The 14,358-nt window shown below is 43.9% G+C and overlaps 1 protein-coding gene across 1 annotated transcript in view; it reads left to right on the top strand.

The window, feature by feature from the left end:
- The first annotated feature begins 2,944 nt into the window (after positions 1–2,944).
- ACSBG1 (acyl-CoA synthetase bubblegum family member 1) overlaps positions 2,945–14,358 on the top strand; it is an 89,437-nt gene continuing 78,023 nt past the window's right edge. Inside the window, exons 1-3 of the mRNA XM_029910745.1 lie at positions 2,945–3,177; positions 7,911–8,003; positions 12,255–12,337. Of these exons, the coding sequence (XP_029766605.1) occupies positions 3,176–3,177; positions 7,911–8,003; positions 12,255–12,337 (178 nt within the window). The 5' untranslated portion in view covers positions 2,945–3,175. The remainder of the gene's footprint in view (positions 3,178–7,910; positions 8,004–12,254; positions 12,338–14,358) is intronic.

A 14,358-nucleotide genomic window follows, 5' to 3' on the forward strand; every position in this document is an offset into this window, starting at 1 on the left:
ATGAGATAAAAATAAGGGGTTATACAACTCGGGAGCCTCAGGGCCATATTCTCATCTCGCATTAATGTAAAGCTAGGGTGACTCAGCTGTCTTGAGTGTTTAGAATTCTTACTGCAAACTTGTGGTCTTTAAGCCACAGTCCTTGGAGAAGGGGCTAACATTACAACAGGAATTACCAGGAAGAATTCAAGATGATTCAGCCACATTTCCTCCTGGAATTACACCTTGAACTACTTGTACCTTCATAAAGATGGGCACAATTGAGCCCTTAATATTATCTAAAGATTCCAACATGTTTGTTTATTTATTTAATGCATCTAAGGGCTCAATCCTGCCTCAGTGGCAGTTGAGAATGTTTAGTACCTAGTAGTAAAATTGGAGGAAACTTTTTTGGTGAATAGTAAATTCACCGAAAAATGCATTGTCACAGGGTGGCACTGGCCTTTTGACTCGTAAGCTGCTTCCCAGTTGAGTTTCAAGGGATGGCATCTGAGCCATAAAAATGGGGAAACACTGAGATAGTGGAGGGTTCAGTCTGGAGAAGGGCAGGTGAGAGCTTCATGGGGGTGAGAGATTGGCAGGTGAGAGCCAGGAGACTATAGAAAGAAGCTACAGGAGGCTCCTGGGGGAAAGCTGAAGGTAGAAGAGCAGGAGAGGGGTTTGCTGGCTGATCCCTCTTAACCAGAGGCTGGCCAACCAGAGCTGGAGATGGCTGAAGGCCAGAGAGCAGTAGAGGAAGTTGCCTGCTGACTTCTAAGCTGGAGAGCCAAAGCTGAGGGCCCGAGAGGGCTGATGGCAGAGAGAACAGTGAAGGGATTTATCCACTGATGTCTCCATGCTGGAGAGTTGAAGGCCAGGGAGGGTGAGGGATGCTCCCCTGGTGAGGATGAACTCCAGCATGGTGCACTCCCTGGCTTGTAGTGGTTCCATTATATACAGAGTTTACTGTTTGGTTTAATGGCTCTCAGTATCTCAGCTGTAAAAATTGTTTCAGCACTCGTGGTCCTGGTTGAAAGATAGGAGAGGACTGAAGAAGAGCCCACCTGTGGTGGAAGATGCTGGAGCATGCTAGGTGCTTTGTCCAGGGCTGACCTCACGAGTGGGGACTGTCCTGGGCACCATGGTCAGGGAGTGCCATGGTCCAGAGGCAAGATGGGGCAGACCTCAGTTGCAAGGCTGTGGAAGGGAGCTTAGGGCAATGGGGCAGGGGAAGCAGTGGAGCCTGGGGGCAATAGAGGGTTTGGGAGCCTGAGGAGGCAGTGGGGGCCAGGGGGGAATGGGTGGAGAGCCCGCAGAGCTTAATTTGTTCCAGGGCTTGCCAGGGCTGAGCCCTGGCACCTCTAGGCTTGGCAGTTAGCCCCAGCACCTCTGGGCTTGCCGTGTCAGTTACACATCACTCAGCACCCAGAGGAACTTCCCAAGCTTTGGCACCTCTACTTGAGTCCTGGCACCTCTTGCATTACAAATTAAACACTGGGATCCGGGGAGGCATCTTGGGCCAGGAAGGATGGGTGGGGAGCAGGGATGATGTGGGGGATGGGTGGGGGGCCAGGGGAGGCAGCAGGTCCAGGAACAATGGGTGTAGGACTGGAAAAGGCAGCAGGGGTTGAAGGCAATGAGGGGATGGATGGAGAGGATGGGTGGGGAGCCTAGGGAGACAATGCGGGCAGGGTGGGTGGGGAATCCGGGGAGGTGGTGGGGGCTAGGGGCAATGGGGGTGGGGTGGGTGGAGACCCTGGGGAGGCAGAGGGGGCTGATGCACCAAAATGCAAGTTCGCCCAGGATTCCATTTTCTCTGAGGCCAGCCCTGGCTTTGTCAATAGTGTAAAGATTGTGGGATTTTAAGGACTGCATAAACTGGGTGTAAGAAATGGACTATGTGTGGGACTTCTAGTAATAAACTGGTCCCAAAGAGGGGAAGTATTGAGGCAAGAGAGCTGTTGTGGAGTTATTGGGGACTCTGAAGAAAAGGAAACTAAGGCAGTCCCTTGTTCTGCCACAAGAGGGCACTTCAGGCAGGCTTGCCTTATTACATGCATTTTGGGGGGCATTGAAAGTTATCTGCATTTTGGGTCAAATTTGGCAAATATTTTTGGCTGAAAAAAACTGCGAAGAAAAATTTCAGAAATGTCAAAAGGTTTTTTTTCCAACATTTTCCTAAATGAACTGCTTTGACAATGTTGATTCAAATCAATATTCAGAACTTTTTGTTTGACCCAAATTAGTATTTTTTGGTTTTTTGTTTCTCCAAAAATATTTTTTTTAAAATCCAGTTTTGGTTTGAAACTAACCAAAAATATTTATTTTTTTAAATTTTTCTGTTCGACCACCGAACCAAAAAATCAATTATTTGCTCAGCCCTATCTAGTGAGAGGCACTACAGACCTTGCAGGTTTGGCTCCAGATATTCTACCTGATTCTATTGGACTGTGAATAGTGGAATGTACATAGAAAAGAAATGTTGGGGAACGTATATACTAGGAGCTTAACTGATGTCAAATGATATTTTCTTAACAATTGATCTTTTGCTGTGTTAGGACACACCAGCCAGGGAAATTGGGTTCATGGGAGAATCTTTTTCATGTATTTTAGTATTGGTCTCTTAAATCATTTTGGTTTTTGAACAGTTTGAGAGACTTAGTATTTCAAATTGTCCCCAAGAGAAGAAAGCAGTGGGATAGGAAAGCCATGTTTGATCAAAAAGTTCTGTAGTGGATAAAAATGGCATATTTTCTAATTTAGTTTCATTCATTGCTAGGCAAGTTATACAAACATGTTCACTCATGCCAGGAGCCACACTGAAGGCAACAGGAATGCACATATGAAGAAACTATTTGCATAAGTAAACGTTTGCAGGATTCAATCCTAAATTACTAAAGCCAAACAACTAAACATTGCACAATAATTCAGGTACGATAAGGGAGTGGAGCGATTAAGGCAGAGGAGGTACACCTACTGTTAACAATATATAACAATCAGTAGTCAAAAGCTTACTGCCTTTAGGAAAGCAGATTGTAGGGTGAGACAGTAAATGAGCTAGCAGCAAGAGCTGCTGAGTAAATGAAAGAGCTGCTGCACTGTGGAACCTGATGTGAGAAAAACACAAGCAAATCTTTCCGAGTGGAGAAGCAGCTGTCCCCCAGGAGGAGCAAACAGAATCACTTCTAGAAGAAACATGTAAGTGATAGAAGAAATTTGTGAACTGAGAGACTGAGACACTCCACACTAGAGGCTCGCACATTCCATCTTAACCCATCTTCAGGGTAATGTAATTTAATACAAAACAAACAAGCAAAAAAATCCCCACACTAGTGCAAGGATAAGGTTACTCTAGTTAGAACTCAGCAGTTAGGAAATGCAAATGTTATGGTTGACCATGTAGCCTCAACTCTGTTTGTTTCATATACAGTGGGGACTGTTAAAATTAGACATAATATCTCTTTCTCCGATAACATATGTATGCAATATCTCAACTTAGTATAGCTAAGTAAGACAGGATCAATGCCTTCTGAACTGTGGGCAGTATGCAGACATTGGGAGGTGTGAGTGGAGAAGCTATGCTGGGGAGGGAAGTCTCTATATCACCTAAATGCTGGGGATGTGAGGCACTCCATGCTTGGTCCAAATCAGCTGGTGTAGAGGCTAGCATTGTCTATGGCCCAAGATAAGGATCACTTGATCAATTTATGGCTCAGAATACTAATGGTTTGGGAGGTGGATTAAATCCCCAAACTCCTGCAGAGTTCTCATACAAAATCTATTTACTTGGTCTTTGTGTGAAGGGCGGTGAATTTGACCAACAGTGACCAGTATTGTGTTGGGGTGTATATATAAGGAGTTACAATTAAATACCATGAAACTTTAGGTAAGTACAAAAACAACAAGGAGTCTGGTGGCACCTTAAAGACTAACAGATTTATTTGGGCATAAGCTTTCGTGAGTAAAAACCTCACTTCTTCGGATACATAGGTAAGTACGACACTGTCAGTTCTACATTAACATAACATTTAATACAATTAGGTATTTAGCACATGTAAACACACATACTTTCTTGACAGTTTATAGAAAGTCGCATGTCATGGTTGTTTAATTTGTAACATTAGATGTATAGGGCCAAATCTTCAGCTGGTGTAAATTGGTATAGCTCTTGCAAAGTTATATAAATATCAGGATATGGGAAGAGAACAGGAATGGTGGTGGGCTAAGAGGCTAAAGTGCAATATTCAACATGCAAACCAAGGTGCTTAGCAACCCACTCCTTTCTGAGGTCTTACAATAACTGGCATGCAGTAGCAATGCTCTTTTTAATTCAGGATTGGGTTTCTCTACGCTGCCTCACCAGTTCAGTACTTTTTACCTTATGCTTATTATGCACAGATCTTGGGAACTGTAGTACACAAGAATAAGTCAAAACCAGAAAGCAGGTTGAACCTAGAAATGTACAATTATTTGTAATGTGTTTGCTCAAATTAAAACTCAAAAGAATTCTCTGGGACATTCTGCTATGCATTTTTTTTTAAAGATGGAATCTCTATAAAACCTCATATCTAAATGAATGTGTCAAAATCTATCTGTGATTAGTGTCCTAGATTTATGTGCATAGATGTGTTTTGGTTTTGATCCCTATGCACTACAGAACTTTTCTATAAGGGGAACGTTAGAAGAGAACATATGACCTGACTGCTTTAGAGATCTGTTTTGTTTTGATTGGGGGAAAAGGGAATTACTTAGAAATCACAAACACAGGATATGAAAGAAATCCAGAATCTATGGGAACTAAGGGCCTGAACCAAAGCCCTTTGAAATCAATGGGAGTCTTCACTTCATTAGTGACTTCAATGGGCTTGTAATCAGACCCTCAGTACTGGTATTATAGTAGTAGAAACTAATCCTGACCTTCTGATGCATATGATTCAGCAGACCAACATTATCACACAATAGTGATTTGGAACTTCATCAGACTCATTAAAGTGCTGTTCTATTCTGAAGTGACTCTAAAAACAGCATTGCAAGGTTTTACTTATTCCAATTGAGTCCACCAAATGTGCTCAATTTATGAGGTTTTTTTTTAAAATCACCTTTTTGAAAATTGCTAGCCCTCCAAACTCATGCTGCATACTTTCCTTCTTGTATCATCACCAGTACCAAAGGTTCTAAAGGACTGTTTGAGGTATCAGTTACACTTGTGCAATCCCATTATCTTCACATTATACACTCAGTAACACCTGTGCAAACCCATTGTCTTCCCTGGGTTTGCACAAGTGTAACTAACTAATTAGAACTTTGTTAATTATTCTGTGGGCTAGGCACAAGAAAGAAGGGAATTCAGCTCATTCTCTCTCTATAGCAGTGGTCCCCAACGTGGTGCCTGCGGGTGCCTTGGCGCCCGCCAGGGCATTTATGTGCGTCCGCCTAGTGCCCAGCAGGGGAGAGAAGCCGCGGCCCCGTGCCTGATGGGGACAGAGAACTCAGGCTGCAGGCACGGTGTTCTCTGTTCCCGGCAGGCGCGGGGCCCGCCTAGTGCCCAGCAGGGGAGAGAAGCTGCGGCCCCCACGCCTGCCGGGGACAGAGAACTCAGGGGCTGCAGGCTGCGGGCGCCAGTGTCCTCCGTCCCAGGCAGGCACGGGGCCACGGCTTAAGCCGGAGAGAAGCCGCGGCCCCGCACCTGCCGGGGACAGAGAACTATGGGGTTGCAGGTTGTGGGCACTGGTGTTCTCTGTCCCCGGCAGGCGTGGGGCCCGCCTAGTGCCCAGCAGGGGAAAGAAGCCGGGGCCCCGCGCCTACTGGGGACAGAATACCCCGGGGCTGCAGGCGCTGGTGTTCTCTGTCCTCGTGGCTTCTCTCCGGCTTCTCTCTTCTCTCTGGATTACTATATTATGTAATATTAAATATGATGTTTTTTGTATTATTTAATGTACAAATACAAAATAAGCCTTGAAAAATTGTTGGCGCCCGCCACACTTTTCTGAAAACATGAATGTGCTACTGGCCACAAAAAGGTGGGGACCACTGCTCTATAGGCTTGTCTTTACTGAAGAGTTAACTCGAGTTATCTCTTTTTGAGCTAGCTCAGGTGAGAGCAGCCACGCTGCAATAAGTCTTGAGCAACAGAGTGGTTGTGTTAACAACCTACAAGTGCTACTCAAACTTTAGCCTAAACCAGGGGTCTCAAACTCAAATGACCACGAGGGCCACATGAGGACTAGTACATTGGCCCAAGGGCCGCATTACTGATACCTCCCCACCGCTGCCCTCAGCCCCGCCCCCACTCCACCAATTCCATGAGGCCCCGCCCCTGCCCTGCCTCTTCCCACCCCTTCCCTGCCCCCATTCCAACCCCTTCCCCGAAATCCCCACCCCAACTCTGCCCCCTCCCTGCCCCCAGTGGGGGCAGGAGGGGTGTGGGGTGTGGCAGGGGCTCAGGGCAGGGAGTTGGGGTATGGGGTGCAGGAGGGATGAGGGGTGCAGCAGGAGGTCGGGGTGCAGCAGGGGTGCGGCAGGGGGCTCAGGGCAGGGAGTTGGGGTGTGGGGTACAGGAGGGGTGAAGGGTGTGGCAGGGGGTTAGGGCAGGGGATCGGGGTGCAGGAGGGGTGTGGCAGAGGGCTCAGGGCAGTGGGTTGGGGTGTGGGGTGCAGGAGGGGTGAGGGGTGCAGCAGGGGGTCAGGGCAGTGGGTTGGGGTGCAGGAGGGGTGTGGCAGGGGGTCGGGGTGCAGGGTGCGGCAGGGGGCTCAGGGCAGGGGATTCGACTGCAGGAGGGGTTCGGGTGCGGGCTCTGGCCTGGCGCGCACCGGGGGCAGAGCAGACTCCCTGTCTGCCTGCCCTGCCCCCGCGCCGCTCCGGGAAGCGGATGGAACTTGGGGGAGGAGGGGCGCAGGGGTGTGTGTTGCTGTTGCTTCAGGCACCGCCCCCAGCATCTCCCATTGGCCGGGAACGGGCCAGACCCGCTCTAGGTAAACGCTGGGGGAGGGCGGGGGGGCTGCAAGGAGCTCGCGGGCCGCAGAAAATAACCTCATGGGCCGCGTGTTTGAGACCCCTGGCCTAAACCCTATCATGGACCAGCCAGCTCAAGGTAAAAGTGCCAGCACACTCAAATTAAGGGTTTTTGTGTGTGGACAGGACTTGAGTAAGGAGCAACACTTGAGTTAACTGTATAGTGAAGACAAGCCCTTAATAATGTTAGGCATGGTTAAAAGGAGTAACAGCAGTAACAATGTCTCTATTCTAAAGTCAGCAACTATGACACTGAAAACACACCAGATGTTTTTGAATAGGAGAATGCCATTTTTACAACTGCATTTTTCAGAATAGAAAAACACTCAAATTAGGACTATCCAAAAAGGGAGAGCAACTGGGTTAAGTTCATTGAGCTACTTAATTTAGCACTCCTCTGTCCTGTAGATGCATGCAGCTCCTCACAAAGACAAGGGAGGTTTGCATGCTGAGGTAATGGAGGAGCTGGCCCAAGGATCTGGACAATAGTTGTTGATTGACACGTCTAGTATAATAAGAATCATCTAGAGAAAATACTGTAAATCTGGACAGTGTCTTGTATTAAACAGGCAGGAACAAAAAGTGACCAGCCCCAAAAAAGGGCTTCCCACACTTAAGATCCCTGAGAATGATGGTTGTTATGAATCTTAAATAGAATTGAAACAGAAGTTGAAATGAGGCATTGAATAGGTACAACATACTATTTTGCCACAAAGTTAAGCAGAAAGTCATTGTTTAGCACCTACATCCAGAAGCTCTTGGCACAAGGTAGGTGTTTAATTACTTAGGGGTCCACAGATGAGGACAATGATTTGGGTATCCAAATTCTATAGCTGAAATCTGCAGTGCTACCATCTGTGGTTCCAGCCCCCCCAAAGCTATTGACATTCTAATATCTATTGCTTTGACATTAATCTTAGGTTCCGGAAAAGACTTCTACTTGCTGGAATTGTGAATGTTCGAAATATCATTTTGAACACATTGCAGCCGAAAGGAATAAATATACTAAGAAGGTAATTTACAAAGAGGATCATTTTTCACATTTGGTTTGGAGGTCTGGAGTAAACTACAAGACGTACAGACCTAGGAGCTACATTACAGCCTCTTCTCTATTTCTAATGAACACCTGATTCTTGATTCTTAATCTATTTTCCTTTTAGCCTGGTATTTCTGATATCCTGCTACTCAGATCTGTGTTTTCTGAATGGTTTTTGCTATTGGTTTATGCAATAATGAGGAACATTCGTAACATTCAATTACCTTTTTACTAAGACTTAGTTTTTGTTTGTTTAAATTTTGTTTCTTGATGTAAAATAAATATGGTTTAAAAGATCTTAGTATTCAAAATATATTTAAATATAAAAGAAATTTTATTGAGCAACATTTTTAAACTTAAAATATGTTGTTAAAATGTGCTAACAAAAGAACTATGTCAGCAATATATTTTAGATGTTTTGAAATTATGGTACTATACATATTTTAAAAATAGTTTATTACTTATTCTTAGTTTTTAAATACATACATTTAAATTGCTACAGTCATCTTCCTGGTCCATCACTCTGTTTATGTAACTAGAGTTGGCTGGAAAAATTCTGACAAAATATTTTTTGTTGGAATTTTCCGGTTCATTGAAATAAAAATATTTTGTGAAGACAGTTCTATTTTGACAGAGTTCCCACAGAACCCAGACATGGTTCTGATGGAAAACCTGCCTCTAGGATCTTAGACTTTGAAGCAGCCCACCATGCAGACTGCCCCAGAGCAGGGGTTCCATTTCTTTTTGGGAAGAATTTTGAAACTTTTGGTTTTTCTTCTTTACCAGGATAAAACCAAATTTCTAAATATTCAAATCATCAAAGAAGTACCTTTCTTCACCCAGTTGTATATGTAACCTCCTCCCCCCTTTCTTTAAGTCCCTCCATGGACTCCCCCTCTTCCACTGCATCGAATATAACCTGTTATCTCTACTTTCAAAGCCTTCCACAATCTAGTCCCACCATACATATCTGACCTTATCATAGGATCTCCCACCTTGTGCAGCTGATGATACTCATGCTTCTCAGACAAGTCCTTTCATGCTTTCTCACATGTTGCCCTTTAAGAGTGGGAGAAAAACTCCCAGTCAATAAAAAATTAATAAAGCCACTTCCTTATCCTCAAAGTCCCTCCTTAAAACTCACCTACATATAGAAAACTGCAAATTGATAATGGCTAAGGAGGAAGTGAGCTGTGATCACTATTACTGACGGACAAAGAATTGGACACATTCTATTATATTTCTTAACCTGTCTCTCACATCACATCTTGGTCCACTTCTTTGTCTCAACCACGTGTTATAACTCGTCTTTTAAATGATAAACTCTCCAAGATAGGAACTTTCATTTATATGTTTGTACAGTGGGGCCCATCCTGGTTGAAGTATTTAAATGCTACCTCATTGTGAATGATAAATAGTAATAATGATTTCCAAGATTATCATACGGTTGTTCATTGTACTATAAAGTATGATTATCAACATAAACGATATTAGTCACTGAGATAGGCAGTGAACAGTAGGACTGAACACTGGCTCTGTGCTACATGACAAGGGTATCTGAAATTCACTCATGCATTGTTGGGTTGTTGTTTTTTTGTTCATTTGACTTTTAAAACAAAATTATGTCTTGTGGGGTGGAGAGTGCTTCCAGTGCTCCTGCAGTGGTGGAGGGAGGAGCTAAGCCTGTACAGTGCATACTGCTTTCAGGGCTCGTGGATGTGGGTGTGTGAATACAGAGGAATGGGTTTTTGCAACTCCTTTAAAAAACTAGCATGTGTTTCCTTCAGTGCTGTCCTGGTGGATCTGTCCAGAAGGTGAGAATGGAGTAGGGTTAAGAGATTCTTAGTAACACAGTTCAGTTTAGAATTTGAAATATTAATAAAATCGGAAATACACAAAGCTATTAAAAATTCTCTGTAATGTATTGCATTGTGCAGTCAGTCACTTCTAAAGCAGGGGTTCTTACAACAAAATTTTTGGTGGCCTCAAAGTGCAGCCACCAACTCTTGCTGGTGACAATTCTGACAATTTTTCCTAAAATTCTTAATTAACTTTAGGAAAAACAAATAAATATACATACATATACGTGTCCAAATCATTATAATTTATTTATGTAGGGTATTTTTTTGTAGACTCAATAATAAAAATAATATACAGTTGTCTTTAGTCTTCACTGGACCTAAACAAATAAGGTGCTTTGCACATTCTTGTCTTTTGTTGTTGTTGTTTCTTTAGCTTTTTTGGTTGCTTTTTTTTAACTTGCTAGCTGGTAAGTCTGCTGCTGTGAAAAGTGATATTTGTATGTTTGTTACTATCACTTTTCACAGCCTCCCAGCTAGCTACTAAGTCTGCTGTGAAGAGAGATATTAACAAACATACAAATATCAATTTTCATGAGCAGACTTACTCACCCCATCAAGCTTGGGGACAAATTAAGCCCCGGATGGGGAGGTGGGTAGGGAGGCAGCAGGGTCATGGGGGGATAAATGAGGGGCCGGAGGTGGCAGCGGGGGCTAGGAGTGATGGGGTGGGGTGGTGAGCCGAGGACTGGGACCTGTGGTTGTGGTCTGGAGCCTGAAGCCCCACGACCGGATCCTGGGGTTCCATGGCTGGGGATGGGGCCTCTGGCTGAAAGAGGCAATGGGGCCAGAAGCGATGCTGGGAGGGGTGAGCCCAGGACCAGCATGGTGGCACCTGCCACCATGTGGCCAGGGCTCCGCAGCCGGAGCCTACCATCACAGAGCTGAAGCCTGAAGCCCGAGCTCCACTGTCCCCAGGAAGGTGGGGAATTCACACCAGCTCCCTGCTCCTCCAGCGTTTGTGGCTCCAGAGGGGGGCAGGGCCCAACCCCTGCTGGTGGCCCTGGAGGAGGAGCCACTGCTTTGCCACCACAAATCACTGGCCAGGAATCTGTGACTGCAAAAAACTGCTGGTGGCTGCATTTGAGAAATGCTGTTCTAAAGGCTCCACTCATTGACCATTCAGAGTTCTGCTCATGGAGACCCTGCAGGCTGCTGAGGTTTAGCTACTACATAAGTTCTTTCTCAGTGGTGAGAAAGAGATGGGAATCCTGCACTGCTGCCTGGAATATCTGGCATTAGGAGAAAAGTAATACTTACTGGCATTATTCTAATGTTTCTAAAACCATTTTAGTAATGTTCATGAATCATTGGACACCAAAGCTTTTTGCTCCCAATTTGGATTGTCTGTGGGGTTTTTTTTTAACTATAAATATGAGCATTGTTGCTGACATCAATTTTTACAAAGTACTGCACTATACCAACTACACCAGCCAGCAGATCTGGCTAGGCACACAGGAGAGCAGATACTGCAACTTCTCCAAGTGTGATGCAATGGGCTTGCAGCTGTGCCATCATTTACACCTGTGCAACGTGGGCATAAAAAGCTCCCAAATTCAAAGCCTCCACTCATTTACGATGCTATCACTGGTGTAATGAGGGGAGAATTCTGATTCTATAGCATTGTGCATCCACCTGGCACAAGCATCAAGGACTACAGAAGTGTGAGGCAATGGAAGATCAGTCTCATTGTGCCTGAGTCAGTCACAGGCCTCCTGGAGCAGGGTCTTAAAGGCTCAAATGAACCCTAAATACTTGAAGTAGCCAGTTGGTTTTTGTTCTGGTGGCCACTGGTTTTACGTGTGTGCAAAGGCAAGTATACGTTGTTTGCAACCCTGCAACAAACTTCTGTGGAGGGGTAAATTTCATCCTTGTGATAAAGATTCTGGTGCTTTGACAACTTTTTTTTATTGTTTGTAACAGGTGCTAGATTAATAGTACTTGGAACTAAGAGTCTCTTCCCCTTGTTTTTAATCCCTTTAACAGGTATAGTACAAATATCAGCAGTGAAATCTTCCACATACTGTATCGCCAACATGCTCACAATTTATACTCATACAATTCATGTCCGTGACTGCCGATAACAGTTCAATTAGTGCCCAGTGTGATGATGTATTTGGTGATATTAACTTTATTCTGTAGATTTGGACTGAGATTTCATAATCTACACCATGTGAAATGAGAATATCAGCCATCAGATAGGAAATGCTTTCAGTCACTAATGTGGTCATATTAGAACTAGTGACCAAGAGGCGAAAAGGCTCTCCATTCCCAGGAGCCATATAATCTCTCCGTTTTGTAGTATGTAGTAGCTGATTTTTAAAGGTACTCTATAGATAACTTTTTTATAACTGTATCTTCTGTCTTAGAACACTGACAGATAAACAGAACGTCTCAAAAGAATCACTGACTTATTCTGAGAAGATCCAAGAAAAAGGCAAAGAACCCCCAGGTAAGCAAATAAAGGATATTTGTTTGAAAACTTGGGTCATTGCAACTTGTTTCAGTTGTTCCAGTGATAGTAGGGACTGGAGAAGTCATGATATTCTGCATGATTTATTAAATAGGGAAAGAAACATGAATTGAGAGAGAAATTTGCATTAGTAGCATATTATAGGTAGTGGTAGCTGCTCCATATTTAAGGTCTGGTTGAGGGATCCTTTTCTAGTAATCTCTAGTGTGTTCATTTGGCCTTTGTATATTCTTGCAAATTGTATTGAATAAAGTTCAAGGCTGGGTGTGACATGCATGGCTGATGGGATAGGGGGGGTGATGAAGAATGAAAATAAAACTTGAACTGCGGTAAATCAGGATGACTCAAAACTGCTAGAAGGTTTGTGTGAACCCATGTGATCAGACCAATTTCACCAGGCTCTAGAGTGGCCTTCATCTGGTTTGGAGAGAATTACTACATAAAATTGAAAAAACTAATCTAATTGTAGGCAGAATCTCACAGGGATCCCCTGATAGCTTTACCACTGCAGTCTGTTCAAAAGTTTTGAAATAATAGGAAACCTTATAGGATTGTGTGTGTTAGGCAATGACACTAGGCTGAAAAGATGAAGAAATGGCAATGCTCCACAGGAATCTTATATGCAGATTTTTAGCTACAGAAGCCATTCTAAGCTCACACAAAAGGATTTTTATTTAACAAAGGCATGGACAGCTGGCAGATTCATTCTGTAAAGCCAATTACAAACCAGAATAGTCAAATGTGATCGCTAACTGGCCAATGTTCAGAGTTCAGAAGTATTTGATGGGACCTTTTGGGACACAAATTACATGTATAGATAGTTACTAAGGCTCTGATTTAGCCAAGTACTTGACATGCGCCTGACTTTAAGCACAAGTTGTCCAAATACCTTGCTGAATCAGGGTCTTATGTAAGTTTTTGTTAGCTTTGTTCTGCCATTTGTGTCAATGAACCTGTAGCAGGGTCCAGAGTCCATGTTAACTTTCTGTTTGACAGATAACAAACTTCATGCTTTGAGATCATACACAAGTACAAGTGCTGAGTCACAAGGCAAGGTTGGGGACTGAATGCTCAAGAATGTTCTCAGAAGTTATATAGGAAAAAACTATGACAGTCACATGGTAAGAGAAGAAAGCTTTTAAGAAGGGAGAGCATCACACCCAGTTGTTACGGTCTAGGACTAGGTTGTATACCTAGACAGTAGGAGGGAATCCTGTCTGTTTTCTAGTAGAACACTTTTGTGAGTTTTTCTCTTGTTGTAATCAGTGGACACTGAAAGTTCAGAACTATAACCTTGAGGGATAAAACTGCTGATTAAAAGATGGATTCATTTTTTATTGCTGAGCCAACAGATCCATTCCATCTTGTCTACACAATCCCACAGGCTATGGGGCGAGGCCCAGATTTTGATATCCACTGAACCGATGTAAATCCAAGTAACCACTGAAATCAGTGAGAGTTGCTTACTGGCTTAAAACTTATGTAAGTGGAATGAGAATGGGGTCCAATTCTAACATAATTGGCCTGATTCTCCTCTCATGAATGCCAGTTTTACATTGGTGCAACATAATTGACTTTAGTGGAGTTACTACTGATTTACCTCAGAGTGGGACCAAGATCCAGTTAAAATTTGTCTTAATTGTAAGAAGCCATCCAACTTGACTAATGTAATATTATAAGATTTGTTTTTAACTTATTTGCATCCCTTCCCAATTCCCCTTTTTTCGTAGGGCTACAGAGGTTCTCAAACTGGGGGTCGTGACCCCTCAGGGGTCGCAAGGTGGTTACAGTGGGGTCGCAAGCTGTCAGCTCTGTGGGGCTGATAGCCCCAAGCCCCTATTAAATTAAATTACCCTCCCTCATTTTTAATTTATAAGGGGGGGAGGTGTCACACACAGAGGCTTACTGAGTAAAAGGAGTCACCAATACAAAAAGTTTGAAAACCACTGGGCTACTTACAGGGCCGGCTCTGGCTTTTTCGCCGCCCCAGGCGAAAAAGC

The sequence above is a fragment of the Terrapene carolina genome, unplaced genomic scaffold, assembly GCF_002925995.2.
Source record: "Terrapene carolina triunguis isolate 2854851 unplaced genomic scaffold, T_m_triunguis-2.0 Scaffold67, whole genome shotgun sequence".
Lineage (NCBI taxonomy): Eukaryota > Metazoa > Chordata > Testudines > Emydidae > Terrapene > Terrapene triunguis.